This window comes from Bos indicus x Bos taurus, chromosome 7 (assembly GCF_003369695.1).
Source record: "Bos indicus x Bos taurus breed Angus x Brahman F1 hybrid chromosome 7, Bos_hybrid_MaternalHap_v2.0, whole genome shotgun sequence".
Classification (NCBI taxonomy): domain Eukaryota; kingdom Metazoa; phylum Chordata; class Mammalia; order Artiodactyla; family Bovidae; genus Bos; species Bos indicus x Bos taurus.
This window is the reverse complement of record NC_040082.1, coordinates 98,187,518-98,204,400: the sequence shown is the minus strand read 5'-3', so window position 1 is coordinate 98,204,400 and position 16,883 is coordinate 98,187,518. Positions and strand designations below refer to the sequence as shown.

General features: G+C 48.4%; 1 protein-coding gene across 12 annotated transcripts in view; it reads left to right on the top strand.

The window, feature by feature from the left end:
- The window catches only part of CACNA1A (calcium voltage-gated channel subunit alpha1 A), a 379,358-nt gene that overhangs the window by 322,304 nt on the left and 40,171 nt on the right, over nucleotides 1-16,883 (top strand). For all 12 annotated transcript variants that reach the window (XM_027547946.1, XM_027547955.1, XM_027547945.1 and 9 more), the window contains 6 exons: nucleotides 2,520-2,619; nucleotides 4,492-4,652; nucleotides 7,449-7,586; nucleotides 9,503-9,704; nucleotides 11,910-12,074; nucleotides 15,360-15,470. In XM_027547946.1, coding sequence (XP_027403747.1) covers nucleotides 2,520-2,619; nucleotides 4,492-4,652; nucleotides 7,449-7,586; nucleotides 9,503-9,704; nucleotides 11,910-12,074; nucleotides 15,360-15,470 — 877 coding nt within the window. The remainder of the gene's footprint in view (nucleotides 1-2,519; nucleotides 2,620-4,491; nucleotides 4,653-7,448; nucleotides 7,587-9,502; nucleotides 9,705-11,909; nucleotides 12,075-15,359; nucleotides 15,471-16,883) is intronic.

Here is a 16,883-nt window from a genome sequence, read left to right as displayed (position 1 = left end):
TGCATACAACCTAGATGTCCACTTGCTTGACTTTTTCCCCAGCAACATAGAGTCTAAGCTCTATTGCAGTTTGCTAGAAGACCTTATGTCATCCCCATACAACCAGTATCGTTGACCTCAGATAGAATGGCAACTGCAAAAGTGAATTCAACAGAAGTGAAACGGTCGCATTGCAAGTTGTTGCATTCAAGCTAGGTTCTTTGTTAAAAGGGAGATTAGGGAGTGCTAAAGAGACATTAAGGGAATCCCTGGTGGCTCAGAGATAAAGAATCCGTGTGCCAATGCAGGAGACTCAGGTTTGATCCCTGAGCCAGGAAGGTCTCCTGGAGTAGGAAATGGCAACCCACTGCAGTATTCTTGCCTGGAAAATCCCATGGACAGAGGAGCCTGGCTGGCTACAGTCCATGGGGTTGCAAGGAGTCGGACATGTCTTAGCGACTACACCACCACCAACCGCCAGGGAGGCATTAGACACATATGAACACTTACCAGAGATTTCCTCTCTGACCAAAGCAGAAAGCCTGGAAGATAACTTGAAGAAAACATAGCTGTTTCCCTGTGCGATCCTGTTACTTGTGTCTGTGTTCTGCCTAAAAGCATCTCAGCAACTCTCCTGATGTGTCTCATACTTTGGGGACACAGCTTTGAGATCATAAAGATGACTTCGGTTTAGATAAAGAAAAAAACCGTGCTCAGACTGCTGAATCCTGGAGCATGGCTGTGCCTGACAGGTTAAAGTCCAATTCTCTTTTTCTCTGCAAAGGGAGAGAAAGGAACCCTTAAAAAAAAAAAAAAATTAAAAATGATTTTGTACCTGGATAGACAGGCACAGCATGGAGGATGTCTCTGAGGCAGCTCTATTCACGACCCAAGAGGTGACTGTAGGGAGGTGTTTGCTCACTGGTCCCCAAAGAACTCCAATCTGGATGCATTCACATGTGTCCTGAAACTACACACCAGGCACGTGCTGGGGGCGGAGACAAGAACCCAGATTAAAGGGAAAATGAACACGTAGAAGGATAAACCACAGTTCTGCCTTGGGGGCATTTTCTGGCTAAAGCCAGGGCTTCCCAGGTGGCTCAGTGGGAAAGAATCTGCCTGCCAATGAGGGAGATGCAGATTCCGTCCCTGGGTTAGGAAGATCCCCTGGAGAAAGAAATGGCAATCCCACTCCAGTAGTCTTGTCTGGTAAATCCCATGGACAGAGGAGCCTAGTGGGCTACAGTCCGTGGGGTCACAAAGAGTTGAACACAACTGAGCAACTGGGCGTACACACACACACACACACACACACACACACTGTCTAAAGCCAGAGCCAATGACAGAAACAAAAGCGATTCTGAATAAGCACTGGGGTTTGGCAGAACCCAGAGGCAGTCAGCAGAGATTGTGAAGGGACATTTTCCTTGGGCTTTGAAGGCTGCATAGTTCTGTGAATGGAGCAGTGGAGGAAGGGCAGGAACAGAAGCCAGAGCATGTGGCTGGGGTTTGGGGTGTGTCATGATCAATGGGGATGCAAAGGGAAAGGTAAGTTGGACTAGATTTTGAAGAGCCTTGAATGCCAAGTTAAGAGATGGCACTGCTAGGAATTCAGATGCTCCAGAGGGGTTTGGAGCAGGAGAGTGGCATGATTGTTTTGGTCACTGTGTGCAGAAAAGGTGGAAGAAGAGAGAGACTTAGAGTGGGGGGAAGTTGGGAGGTGGATCATGGGGGTCTGACCTAGGATGGTGGCCATGGTAGGAGGGCGATGAGGATGAACATGACTATTGGGTTTCTGCCTTGGGCAGCTGGGTGGGTGGTGAGTTCCATTCATCACAAGCCTTTGATGACCACACCCAGTGCCCTCCTCATTGCAGGGTCGGGTGGGGGGGTTGAATTATGGTTGGCTAAGGGTGTCATGGCATCTACAGTGCTAGGACTCATGCCCAGTAGATCCTGGGCTGGACTTTTACGCAGCTATCTGACAAAAATGAGCTAAGAGACCCTGAAAGAATGAGGCAGTGATTCAACATCAGCATCTGATGTTCCAGTTCTTTTCGCCCCATGGGTTCAGGGAATATTGGGGGAGGGGTGGGGGAGGAGAGTTCTTGTTTAAATGCCACTTTAAGGACTTTATGGATCCTGTTGGAAATGTGGGGGGGGGGGGTTGGGGAGGGCATCCCATTTTCTAAAAGCTCAGTAAGACCAGCTCCGAGGAGAGCACACAGGTTAGGGTAGGACCTAACTCCTTCATGCTGGATCTGAGGGCCCCCCGCCCCCATGCAGTTGCTCAGGCCCAGCCCAGCAGTGGAGGGCCCTCAACAACCCCAAGAACCTCAGAAGGCCATCTGCTCACTAACCCTTGTGCCCAGATGTAGCAGGGGAACTGACTGCTCTTCAGCAAGGCAAGGTTATGCCAGGTTTACCCCAGATTCCTAAACCTGGGAGGCTGGGGTCACGTGCGGCTACAGGCCACCCACCACCCAGCCTGACCTTGGCTCCCTCTCTTCCCTTCTCCCCATCCTAACATCCCTCCACAGTGGCAATAGCAAAGGAAAGGACATCAACACGATTAAATCCCTCCGAGTCCTCCGGGTGCTACGACCTCTTAAAACCATCAAGCGGTTGCCAAAGCTCAAGGTGAGATCGGGGTATATGGGAGATCTCCCAGGGTTGCCATGTACAGTTGAGCAGTTTGCACACTGCTCAAGGACACCGCGTTGAAAGGGATGCTGCTACTTTTTGTGGTGGATTTACTTATTACTACAACTTTGCAGTAGATGGCAGTAGAGTGAGTTAATGGAACAAAATCTGTATATTATGGTAATTTTCCATTAGGTGAAATGTCTCATGCAAAGTTGAGGTCCCTTTTCCTAATTCCCATGAAGGCATCATGTGGATAAAACAGGGCATAACCCGAATCTGGGAAGCAGGAAACTAGGTTTCTGGTCCCACATAACCTTAAACTTTTCACCTGCCTATTCTAGGCTCCAATATCTCCTGTTCCAAAACAGCATGAAGCAGCATTTCCCAAACACTTGTCATTTCAAATTTTTAAAAAGGAAAGAAGAAAGGATATGAAGCTTAGTCATTCAAACACCCCGTTTCAATTTATGTTGCACCTGTATTATCTTAATGTTTAAGTCACTTTATTTTTTTTTTACTTAAGTGGATTTATTTTAAAAGGACATGCTTGTCAAGTTTCTCAAGTTGGAAAAACCAGAATCCACTGTTCATAGAAGGTAAAATTAAATATCTGTTAAAAAAAAAAGATAACTATTCTCAAAATCTAGCCCAGAAGAGTTGCCTGACAAAGATTTTGAGTATGGATGCTTGTTCTTTCTTGCTTAAAAAATGAGAAGTATAGGGACTTGCTGGTAGTCCAGTGGTGATGACTCCACACTCCCAACATAGGAGACACAAGGTTCCGTCCCTGGTTGGAGAACTAAGATCCTGCATGTCCTGTTTTGGTGGGTCAAAAACAAAAGAAAACACACAAACCAAAAACAAACAAACAAACACCTAAGCATAAAGAGGAAAATTATAAATGTTATTAACACAGCAACAGCTAAGGAAGACTTTCTCCTTCACTCAAAAGGATTGAGAGAATTAGAGAGAGAATAACTTTGCAACCATGCAATCAGTGTTACTTGGTTTGTGGCTCCTGTAAGGACCTAAACGTATTGTCTGATATCACTGGTGGTGGGCTCCTCCCCCATAGTTTGGGAAATAATGATTCGACGCCCCCTTTTTGTTGATGAATTATTCAAAGAGGAAATGTGGCTACCTTCCGGACTTGAAAACCGGCTTGCATTGAAATACGTGGAATCCAGCAGTAGTCGGTTCAGTGGCTCTTCCCGATTTTCTGGGTCACAGCCTGCTTTGAAACCCCCATGAGAACTATGCACTCTGTCCCCCAGGGAAAGCCAATAAAGCTAACATGCGATTCCAGTAGGTTCGATGACCCTTGATGCTAACTTGTAGTTAGAACCCACTGTGATTCATAGCAGAATGGGGCTGGGGGTGGAGGGTGGGGGTTGGCAGGATGATGGAAAGATTTCATCTTACTCAAGGCAGAATCTCCAGGGCACGTGGAGTCAACTCACAAATCCAGAGCGCCCCCTAGTGATCGGTGGGCAAAAAAAGGAAGAGATCGCACAACTCCAGATGCTGGGAAAGAAGAGTGACCCTGAGGCAGGGACACAAAGAAGGAACTGGAAATGACCTCTCCACTGACGATCTCTGCTCTTGCCCTAAAGAGCCATGAGCTTACCTTGGAGAAGCTCGGAGAAGTGGCCCCCGTTCCCCAGGGGTTAGAATTGGGGGGTTGGGATGCATAAAAACTCAGAACTAGATGCAGCCCCCACACTTACTTCTCAGAACTGCACGGCCGTGGCTCATGTCCTCCTCTGTAAAATGGGAATCCTGTACTTTGATATTATGAGCTGCTGGAGGTGGAGGCTGGGCCAGCTCCCAGCCTGCTCACACCCACTCTCCCGCCCGATCCACCAGGCCGTGTTTGACTGCGTGGTGAACTCTCTCAAGAATGTCTTCAACATCCTCATCGTCTACATGCTGTTCATGTTCATCTTCGCCGTGGTGGCCGTGCAGCTCTTCAAGGGCAAGTTTTTCCACTGCACAGATGAGTCCAAGGAGTTTGAGAAAGATTGCCGGTGAGTCTTGACTCTTCTAGGCATCCCCATCAGGGCTGGTGGGTGGGAGGCGATCAGAGGCACCAGTCTCTTTGTAACCACAAGTGGGGATCTGGCTGCTCGCTCCTCAAAAGCCAATAAAAATGCAAAGTTGGTTTAGGAAAGTTTGCTTTATTTTGGATGCCAGCAACCGGGGGGTGGTGAGTCCTGTCCAAAGGCCAACTACCCCTTCTCTGCTGACAATCAGTGGGTAAGAACTTTTATAGATGGAAGGAGGGAGCTACATGCAGAAACAGCACAGCCAGCTGTGAGGGTCATCTTCAGATTGGTCACTTAATTGGTTAGCAGCATCTTAATTGTTTTAAGTACAGTCAACCTTCAGTTCCAGGGTCGGTTTGTTTGCATCTCCTTGAGACCCATTCTCAGAACTGCACGGCAGCTTATGTCTGGCTACAGTCTGGTCATCGTGTAGTTAACGTCTTCCACCTGGGGGGGATTTCAGTATCTGTAAGACAACTCACAGGATATGGCTCAGGATATTATCTATAGCCCTTGAGAAGGAGCTAAAGGCCCTTGACTCTGCTTAATGACTAAACTGTTATTAATGTAGTCTTCTTTGATTGTTTTCCTTTGCTTCTGCATTTTCTCACCCCTCTGATTAAACTTATTTTTTGGCTGAAATTTTTCCGCAGACAAAAGGCAGGCTGAGGATACGGTAGGAGGGGGACGACCGTAGGGTCCTGTTGCATTTCATCTTGGACCTGGAAACTGAGGGCTTGGATATTGAGGGCGGCCTGGATCTGCAGCTTGGATCTGCAAGTAGAACATCAGTTGTAGAATAAGAGTCCCTGCCCCATGAGCCCTAAGCTGGTTGCTCAACTTATGAGTTGCCACCTTTGTCAAGTAGGGGATAGCAACACCCATCTAGTTCCTTGTAGGAAACCTTTACAGGCGGATAGATTCAGAATATGTTGAGATTTTTAGAAAAATTGCGAGGCGCATGTCCCACATAGCACCTCACACCTTCAGTTGATTAAAACAGCCTTGTGATCCAATGCAATACTTCTGCTAGGAAGCATGCAACTATTTGCACCAAATGGGATAAATAACAAGAACAAAGCCTCACATCCAGCTGGGTCAGGTTTTGTTGCCAAACGCATTAGATCAGAGATGGGCAGACTTTGTCAAGGGCCAGATAGTAGCTATCTTTGACTTTGCATACACCTTCCATGACAACAAATGAAACTCAAAAGCCGCTGCAGACAATAAGTAAAGGAATCAGAATGGCTGTGTGCCAATCAAACTTTGTTTCTGGAAACTGAATTTCTTTTCATTTTTATCTGTCATGAATGAATTCTTTTGATTTGGTCTCAACCATTCAGGGCTTCCCTGGTGACTCAGATAAAGAATCCACCTGCAGTGCAGGACACGCAGGTTCGATCCCTGAGTCAGGAAGATCCCCTGGAGAAGGGTATGACTACCCCACTCCAGTATTCTTGCCTGGAGAATCCTGTAGATAGAGGAGCCCGGCGGGCTACAGTCCATGGGGTCACAAAAGAGTCTGCAACTAAAAACAACAACATTTTAGTGACTTAGCAACTAAAAAACATTTTAAAATGTAAACAACCACTGCTTAGCTTACTGGCAACCCAGAGACAAGTCTAGATTTGACCTTCAGGCTGGAATGTGCCAGCTGCCATTAGGGAAAAAATGTTAGGTTTTCAGAGCTTTCTGGATTTTGGAATTGTAGCTCAGAGGTTGTGGACGTGAAATCCCCCCATCTTTGGGTTATCTTCCTGATGGGAAGTTCTAGACTCAGTCCAGGAAAGTGCTGAGCCTCTCACTAACCAAATGCCCAGTCAGTACAGCTTTTGTCACCAGTATAAAGGGTCGTGCACGCGTGCATGCTAAGTCACATCCAACTCTTTGTGACGCTATGAACTGTAGCCCAGCGGGCTCCTCTGTCCATGGGATTCTCCAGGCAAAAATACAGGAGTGGGTTGCCATGCCCTCCTCCAAGGGATCTTCCTGACCCAGGGACTGAACCCACATCTCCTTCAGTTCCTGCTTTGCAGGCAGATTCTCTACCGCTGAGCCACCAGGGATGCCCGTTTTACTATGTGGCAAAGGACTCCGGGCTGTTTTTTTGTTGGCTGAAATTGGAAAGATCCCAGGCATTAGGCTAAGAGTCTGGGGCTGACCTTTGTATCCTACCCTGAGAAGGAGCAGCAGCTGCATACCTTGGTCTGATGAACCGCAAAATGTGCCTTTCTCCTTCCTTGCTCTTAACCACCCCGCAAGCCTGACGCTCCCACCGTTGGGAGTAGAAGTGTTCAAGTTAGAAAAGGATGTGAGTATCTGAGTCCTCTCCCCCTGGACTCAGGCTGTGGCATTCATGGATGTGTCTCCCAGTGGATGCACACGCTCCAGGGAGAAACGGGGTGTTGCTGCTTTGCAGGCTGTGGGAGGCAGTGTGGGCTGGTGGCCCCACCCCCCTCCTCCTCCTCCTCCTCCTCCTCCTCTCTCTCTCTCTCTCTCTGGAGCCAATGATGGGTTTCCCTTTGTTTACTTGTTGTTGTTGCTCAGTCACTAAGTCATCTCCGACTCTTTTGCAACCCCATGGACTGTAGCCCACCAGGCTCCCCTGTCTATGGGATTTCCCAGGCAAGAATACTGGAGTGGGTTGCCTTGCCCTCCTCCAGGGGATCTTCACGACCCGGGGGAGGAACTGAGGTCTGCATTGGTAGGCAGATTCTTTACCACTGAGCCACTGGAGAAACCCCTCCACTTACTAACGGTCCCCATTTTCTGTGGCAGCGGCAAGTACCTCCTCTATGAGAAGAATGAGGTAAAGGCGAGGGATCGAGAGTGGAAGAAGTATGAGTTCCATTATGACAATGTGCTGTGGGCGCTGCTGACCCTCTTCACCGTGTCCACGGGAGAAGGCTGGCCACAGTGAGTGGGCCAGGAGGAGCTCGGAGGGGCGGGGGCCCGGGGGCAAGAGAGAGAAGGGTCTGAGAGTCCGGTGCTGAGACAGGTCTGGGGGAAGGAGAGGTTCATTCCTGGCTTCCGGAAGTGGGGACAATGCAAGATACAAAATGCACTAGAGTGGCAGCCCCCACGTGTGGTTGGGCTTCGAAGGGTGGAGATCCAGCCATCTCTCGGCTCACCTAACCCTTGAGTGTATGCTTCACGCTCCCAGAACAGGCACTGTTTCTGATTTGCAGAAAGGCTGCACGTAGATACACAGGTGGTCACATCCCCTTAAACCTCCAAGACGGGGCTGTGGACTCGACATTCTCCAAGTCAGGACCTATCCATCCCAGACAGGGTTAGGGCTGGGGTGATATGGGTGAGACTAACTCGTGCCAAGATTAAAATTGAAGCCCCAGATTTAATTTTTTTTAGGTTTTTTTTTTTTTTTTTGACCATGCTGCACACAGCATGTGGGATCTTAGTTCCCCAATCAGGGATCAAACCCACACCCCCTGAACTGGAAGTGTGGAATCTTAACCACTGGGACCACCAGGGAAGTCCCCAGGATTTAAATGCTTGATATTTTGTTCATCGTGGGCTTTGGGGCATTTCTTTTGACTTTCTAAAATATTGCAGGAATGAGACTTCCCTGGCAGTTCAGACTTCCCTGCTGGTCAATCGTTAAGACTTTGCCTTTCAATGCAACAGGTGCAGGTTTGATCCCTGGTTGGGGAGCTAAAAATCTCACATGTCTCAAAGCCAAAAACTGAAAAAACATAAAACATAAGCAATATGGTAACAAATTGAATAAAGGCTTTAAAAATGGTCCACATCAAACAAAAAAAATCTTTTTAAAAAATTGCAGAAAAGACTAGACATTTGGGTAAAATGCTGTTTCCCTCGATTACTGAGGGGTCTGGCACTCCCTGAATTTGTGTCTCAGCAATGCCTCGGTCTCCCCACCCTAGTCCCGGTCCTCCTCCCAGAGGTCTCTGCTGAATCCAAGTTGAAGGTCTGGTAAGTTTGCAGCCTGTGCCTTCAGCATCCTCACCTGCTTCCCTCGCTCACCAAACGCCCTAACCAACACGTGCCTCTCTACTCACCCACACACAGTACCCACACACGTGGGACCGGTGCTTGCCCATTAGACACCTTTGAGTGAATTTTTAGATGCCCCTTTCTCAACAGACATCACTTCCATCTGTCAGAAAAGCATTGCAGTAATACTTAACGATCTCGCTCAAAGAAGGCACTTTAGGGCTCCCTGCAAAAAAAATTGTCATCGTTAACACACGAAGCTGAACGGTGCCACTTAGATGCAGAGCCCTTGAGCAGTGCGTGACCTGTGCAACTGTACGGAGCAGCCACGGGTACACTCATTCCCATGTGCAAGCTCATCACACCTCCTCAGTTCCCACCACCACCTGTGCTTAAATACACAGACACACACACACACCCCTGCCTCCATGACCCCCTACCCACTCCCATACATGACTACAAACCCGTTTTCAAATCCCAACCTGACCCCATCTCAGTGGGCGATCTACACAGCAAGTCACTTTGAATTGCTGAACCTCAGTTTCCTTGTGTGCAACATGGAGCCTGTAATAACCTCCCTGAGAGGGTTACTGGAAAAATAAATAAAAGGTTGAATACCTTTTCTGGCACATAATAAACCCTCGATACAGGGCAGTGTGACAACAATACTGATGTTGTTGTCAACACTCCCCAAAGACAGAAAGTGTTGGGAAGATTATGGCTTCATAAAGCAACCACTGTGACCGCCGTCAGAAACAGTGACTACTCTTCCTTTCTTTTCTGTCTCCTCTTGATACTGTCTTCCATCCCTGTTCCCCTGCCTCACTTTGTCCCGCTCCCCACCCTGGTTCTCACAGGGTCCTCAAGCACTCCGTGGACGCCACCTTCGAGAACCAGGGCCCCAGCCCCGGGTACCGCATGGAGATGTCCATCTTCTACGTCGTCTACTTTGTGGTGTTCCCCTTCTTCTTTGTCAACATCTTTGTGGCCTTGATCATCATCACCTTCCAGGAGCAGGGGGACAAGATGATGGAGGAGTACAGCCTGGAGAAAAATGAGGTACCACGTTCCAGTTGCATCCCCATTTAAAAGCTGACATCCCACCACTCACACACACACAGACACACACAGAGGAACCAGCTTCTGGGGGCATCTGGGGAGGGCACAGCAGCATTCTCCAAGCAGAAGCCACTCTGCATGAAGGGTAGCTCTTCTTGGGGTTCCCAGAAGAAAGAGGGGTTGTGTGTGTATCAGTCAGTTTGGACTGGGTTGTGATGCAGTAACAAGCATCCCGAAAATCTCAGTGCCAGACATGCACAAACGGATTGGACTGCATATCCAGGCTTCCTGTCGTCTTTGTTCTGGTTCCCCTCTGAGAAACTTCAGATTAAAAAAGAGAACAGCAAAACACGTGTCACATCTCACATTTCATCAGCCAGAGCGAGTCTCATGTCCGTATCTGATTTCAGTGGGGGCAAAGAAGTACAGTCTCTCCCAGAGAGAGGTGGAGAACATGAACGAAAGAAAATCCAGTCCACCAGGGAGTATAATCATGACTATTTGCCCTTCTAGAATCATCCAAGCTAGGAAGAGGACCTAGAATGCATTCTTCCTCTGCTTCTTTGGCCCTTAAGACTAAGTAATCATTATTCTTCCCTGTCTGCCTCCCTCAAAAAGAAAGAGAAGCTAAACATTTGGTAAGAAGGAGTGGTTAGGCTTCACAACATGGATGGACCTAGAGATTATCACACCAAGCGAAATAAGTCAGAAAGAGAAAGACAAATACCATATGATACCACTTGTAAGTGAAATCTAAACCTCAACACAAATGAACCTGTCTACAAAACAGAAACAGATCTACAGACAGACAGAACAGACTTGTCATGTGTGGGGGGTGGGGGAGTGGAGGGAAGGACTGAGAGTTTGGAATTAGCAGAAGCAAACTATATAGAATGGATAAAAAACAAAGTCCTATCATATAGCACAGGAAACTATACTCCACATCCTGTGATAAGCCATAATGGAAAAGAACATGAAAAGAATGTTGGCAGTGGTTTAGAGTCTAAATCGTGTCTAACTCTGTGACCCCAGAGACTGTTGCCGGCCAGGCTTTTCTGTCCACGGGATTTCTCAGGCAAGGATACTAAAGTGTGTTGCCATTTCCTTCTCCAGGGGATCTTCCTGGCTCAGGGATCGAACCAGGGCCTCCTGAATTGCAGGCAGATTCTTTACTGACTGAGCCACCAAGGAAGCCCACAAAAAAAATATGTATATGTATAACTGAGTCACTTTGCTGTGCAGCAGAAATGAATACAATGTTGTAACTCAATTATACTTCAATAACAATTTTTTAAGAGAAGAAAGAATGGTTAGGCTTTTAACCATTCAGACTCTGGTTGAAATTTGAGATTCACCCACTTGGCAGCTGTGCCACCCTAGGCAAGTGGCTTAACCTCTCTGAGCCTTTATTTTCCTCATCTGCAAAGGGGGGCTACTGACAGTACCCACTGATCATGTTTGCGGAGGGGATTCAATGGGCCAAGGAGATCCAACCAGTCCATTCTGAAGGAGATCAGCCCTGGGATTTCTTTGGAAGGAATGATGCTAAAGCTGAAACTCCAGTACTTTGGCCACCTCATGCGAAGAGTTGACTCATTGGAAAAGACTGATGCTGGGAGGGATTGGGGGCAGGAGGAGAAGGGGACAACAGAGGATGAGATGACTGGATGGCATCACTGACTCGATGGATGTTGAGTCTGAGTGAACTCTGGGAGTTGGTGATGGATAGGGAGGCCTGGCCTGCTGTGATTCATGGAGTCGCAAAGTCGGACGTGACTGAGTCACTGAACTGAACTGAACTTCTCAAGGAGCCGTGAAAGTGAAAGTGAAGTCGCTCAGTCATGTCCAACTCTTTGCGACTCCATAGACTGTAGCCTACCAGGCTCCTCTGTCCATGGGATTTTCCAGGCAATAGTACTGGAGTGGGTTGCCATTTCCTTCTCCAGGGGATCTTCCCGACCCAGGGCTCAAACCTGGGTCTCCCACATTGTAGACAGACACTTTACCGTCTGAGCCACCAAGGAGCCATAGCTGTCGGGAAAAGAAAGCATTCGTAATGAGTTTATGGGAAACGGGAGAGGGTAAGAGAGGCAGACATCTGGGCAAATGTGCGGGAGAGCTGTGTTGGGTGAGTTGAGGAGCGCTCGATGTCCAGCCACCTCGCTCCTGCCTCCGGCCCTCACGCCACCGGGCTCTCTCCCACAGAGGGCGTGCATCGACTTCGCCATCAGCGCCAAACCCCTGACCCGGCACATGCCGCAGAACAAGCAGAGTTTCCAGTACCGCATGTGGCAGTTCGTGGTGTCCCCGCCTTTCGAGTACACCATCATGGCCATGATCGCCCTCAACACCATCGTGCTCATGATGAAGGTGAGCCCTCCTCCCCGCGCGTGGCTTAACCACGCCCCCTGCTCCCCGCCCCACACACCCGTCCTCCCCTAGCAAGATGGAACCCACTAGAAGTTTCCCAGACAGACCGCACTCTGTTACCACCAAGCCCTTGTTCCTGCTGTTCCCTCTGCCTGTCACACGATTCCCAGCACTCCATCTGGCCAGCCCCTTCCGGCTGCCCCTGCAGAGCCCTTCCTCTGGTAAGCCTTCCCTGGTCTCCCAGGACCATATGAAGTCTTAGCAAGCATCCTATTTGATTTTTTTTTTTTAATATTTATTTATTTGGCTGTTGCACATCTTAGTTGCAGCATATGGGATCTTTAGTTGCAGCACAGTATCTCTTAATTTTGCATGTGAGATCTAGTTCCCTGACCAGGGATCGAACCTGGCACCCATTACTCTGGGAGCTTGGAGTCTTAGCCTCTGGACTGCCAGGGAAGTCCCACCCTATCTGTTACCGCACATGTCACAATATCAGTATTGGGTTGTCTGACAATCTGCCACCCACCTGTCTCAAGGGGCTGAGACAAGTCCTGATCACCGCTACATTCCAGGGGTTCAGAGAGGCCCTGACTCCAAGGGAACAAGAGCCCCCTGATAAATGTGTGATGAATGAAATGAGGAGGAAAGGGCAGGTAAGGACCTTGTAACCCTTAGAGCCAAGGAGCCTCTTCAGAGTGAAATGTCAGGACCTTTGACCCTGTGCTTTGGAGACCAGAGGTCTGAATTTGAGCCCAGCTCTACCGTTTAATTCACCACTGAACCTTGAGCTAGTGACCAGTGGCATGAGACGCACTGGTCATCTCCAAAGCCCCTGGTTTCCCTGTCAATGAAATGAGAATTATTTAAAAAATAGCACCTTCCATACGCCTGGTGGGGATTAGGGTTGAATGAGAAAATTCCTGCGAAGACATTAGCACATTTCTAGATTCTTAAAAACACTCTATAAATTTAGCTGTTGATTTTTTTAAACTCATGTTTTCTATTTTTGACTGTGCTGGGTCTTCATTGCTGCGCACAGGCTTTCTCTAGTGGCAGCAAGTGGAGGCTACTCTTCACTGCGGCGCGTGGGCTTCTCACTGCAGTGGCTTCTCTTATTGGGGAGCACAGGCTCTAGGCATATGGGCTTCAGTAGTTGCGGCTAGCAGACCCACTCTAGTGCGTGGGTTCAGTAGTTGTAGCTAATGGGCTTAGTGGCTTCTCGGCATGTGGAATCTTCCCAGACCAGGGATCGAACCCATGTCCCCAGCATTGGCAGGGGGACTCCCATCCACTGCACCACCAGGGAAGTCCTAACTATTGATTTTGTTTGAATAGGCAAAAAAGCAGTGCCTGGTGTCACCTGAAAACTCATCTCTGCAAGCAAGTGCTTTTATCTTTCCATTGTTAAGATCATAAACACTTGTAAACAAACAAAAGACAGAAGGATAGAACAGCACAGCCCTTCTCAGCCTGCTCCCAGATCATCTGGGCATCTTGTTAAAATGCAGATTCCTCTTCAGAAGGGCCGGGTGGGCCTGGGACTCTGCATTTCTAACCAGTATCCCAGTGACGCTGATGCTCCAGGTTCCTGGACCACATCCTGATTATCCAGGCTCCTGTAAACACCCAGTCTCCATCCTCAGGGGCACCCATACAGAACTGCTGTGTTTGCTTCACCTATTTTTTTTCACGTTTTTTCAATTGAGTTGAAATTCACATAACACAATTCCCATTTCAAAGTGTACTGTTGTGTTTATTACATTCATCATGTTTGCAACCACCACCCCAATTTCCAGAACATTTCCATCACTCCAAAAGGAAGCCCATCCCCGTTAGCACTCATTCCCCATGCCCCTTCCCCCAGTCCCTGGCAACCACTCATCCGCTTTCTGTCTCTATGGATGTACCTATTCTGGATATTTCATCTATTTTTTTAAGTACTTTAAATGATAGCACACTATTTCACCCTTAAATTCTTCGGTATGCATTTCTGAAAAATCAGAACATTTTCCCACATGTTCTTATACTTGACAAGATTAGTGTTAACACCAGAAGATCCATATTGAGTTGTCCCCAAAATGTCTTTTACAGTGAGTTGTTGAGCCAAGATCTAAGTGGCTACACATGGTCTCCAATTTTTTTGTCTTTTAAATTTCTGTCTTCTGCCCCTCCACCCCCCGACCATTCCATGCCCCCCCCCCCATTATTAAGTTTCTAAGGAAACCAGATGAATTAAATGAAAACTGTCTCACCTCTGGGTGCATTGGTTTCCTCCATCTTCCGGATTTCCTGTAACCTGGTGATAGTGAAAAGAAAGTGAAAGTGTTAGTCGCTCAGTTGTGTCCAACTCTTTGCAACCCCACGGACTGTAGCCCGCCAGGCTCCTCAGTCCATGAAATTCTCCAGGCAAGAAGGCTGGAGCAGGTTGCCAATTCCTACTCCAGCGGATCTTCCCAACCCAGGGACCAAACCCGGGTCTCCTGCATTGCAGGCAGATTCTTCACCATCTGAGCCACCAGGGGAGCCTTTACATGCAACCTGGTAGATAGGTGTAAAGGTTATGGATTCCATATGAAAGTGAAAGTCGCTCAGTCGTGTCTGACTCTTGAAACCCTGTGGACTGTAGCCCTCCAGGCTCTTCTGTCCATGGAATTCTCCAGGCAAGAATACTGGAGTGGGTTGCCATTTCCTTCTCCAGGGGCTCTTCCCAACCCCAGGATCGAACTCCAGTTTCCAGCATCACAGATTCTTTACCATCTGAGCCACCATAGATTCCGTATGCCACAGGGCAGCTAAGCCCTCAAGCCACAGCCATTGACCCCACGTGCCCTAGAGTCCATGTTTTGCAACAAGAGAAGCCACCACAATGAAAAACCCACACGCCACAACTAGAGAAAGTCCAAGCAGCAGCCAGACTCAGCGTAGCCATAAATAAGTAAATAAAAGTTTTGAAAATTACAAAGAAGATGCTGTAGACATCCTCCTGCATCACAAGGAGCCCCATCCGGCCAGGCTGTCCCAGGACTGTCCCAGGATCTTGGCTGTTAAGTAAGACAGGGCTCAAGAAAGGAATTTTTGCTTTGATGTGAAAAGATGAGCTGAGCCAGTGAAGAGCTGGGCTGCAGCTCAGGCTGGCTCCACAGAACATCAAGAGGGAAGCCAAGTGTCCCAGCCCTGCCTGCCCTGAGGAAAAGACAGCCATGAAGCCACCCCCGCACCCCTACATGTGTTCCCCAATACCATGCCCACTGACCCCACCTCTCTCCCTCCTTTCTCATCTAGTTCTACGGGGCCTCTGTTGCTTATGAGAATGCTCTGAGAGTATTCAACATCGTCTTCACCTCCCTCTTCTCACTGGAATGTGTGCTGAAAGTCATGGCTTTTGGGATTCTGGTAAGTCCGGCCATGGGGCTAGAGCTGTGGGTTAAGGGAGAGCCCAGAGGAGTGCTGGGTGCTGGCAGTGGTCTCCTCACCTGGCCCCTCTGCCCCCAACCCCAGTGGTGACTTGAGCGTCCCTCCAGTGCACACAGATCCCATATGCTTAGGTGTTCTCATACTTCCCAAGTAACACCAAACTCTGTGCATCTTATTAAATGATGTGATGAGAGAGGGTAATTATGATTTTGGAGATAAGGAAACGGAGATCCAGACAAGCCGAGTCCATAGTATTCAAACTGTTCTAGCCACAATCTGCAGTAAGAAATACGCTTTGCAATGGAGCCCAATACACAGAAGTACATGCATGCATGCATCCTAAGTCGCTTTAGTCGTGCCCAACTCTTTGCAACCCCTGGACAGTAGCCTGCCAGGCTCCTCTGTCTGTGGGACTCTCCAGGCAGGATAATGGAGTGGGTTGTCATGCCCTCCTCCAGGGGATCTTCCTGACCCAGGGATGGAACCCACATCTCTTATGTCTCCTGCATTAGCAGGTGGGCTGTTTACCACTAGCACCATCTGGGAAGCCCACACAGAAGTGCAGACAACCGAAATGAAATTTTCTCAGAATCCATCTCTCCCGTTAGAATATACCCTATACTCTGAGGTTGTCTATTTTCTTGATTCCATGTTCGCACCCCACCCCCTTTTTTTATTTGCCGGTCCCACAGCATATGGGATCTTAGTTCCTCAGCCAGGGATGGAACCTCCACCCCCTGCAGTGGAAGCACAGAGTCTTAACCACTGTCCTGCCAGGAAAGTACTGCCCCCTCCTTTTTATAATGTAATTCATGACCCACTAACAAGTGCAAGTGGCCTTAACCTGAGGTCTGTTGACTCCCAAAGGGATCTGTGGATAGGGGACAGATTTCTGTGAGGGGACCCATGAAATGAGATGTGAAAAAATTCACTTGTATTTTTCACCAGCCGCTAATTGGACTTTAGAGTTTCCTTCTGTCTTAAAAGTAGACGGCAGACCCCCCAGGGTTACCAATATGATCTGTGCCACTGAATCAAATCACACGTTCTCATACTGCATCCAAGAGCTTGCAGGTACGTCAGCCCTCCGTATCTGTAGGTTCTGCATCCGAGGACTCAACCCATTTGATTGGCGGTTGGTTGAATCCACAGATGTGAGACCTGAGGATATGGAGGCCCGCCTGTCAAGCACTTGAGAATATGCTTAGCCCACCTCTCTAAGAAGAATGACCTGCAGCTTATGGTGTTAGCAGACGGAGGCTGGGTTCTCACCTCAGCTTCCTGAGATGGTAAAAAGTGTCAGCTTTGGCACAAGACAGACCTCGAGTCTGATTGTATTCAGGCTGTGTCACCTCCGCTCTCTCCTCCGTCACAAGAAAAGCCCATCCTCTG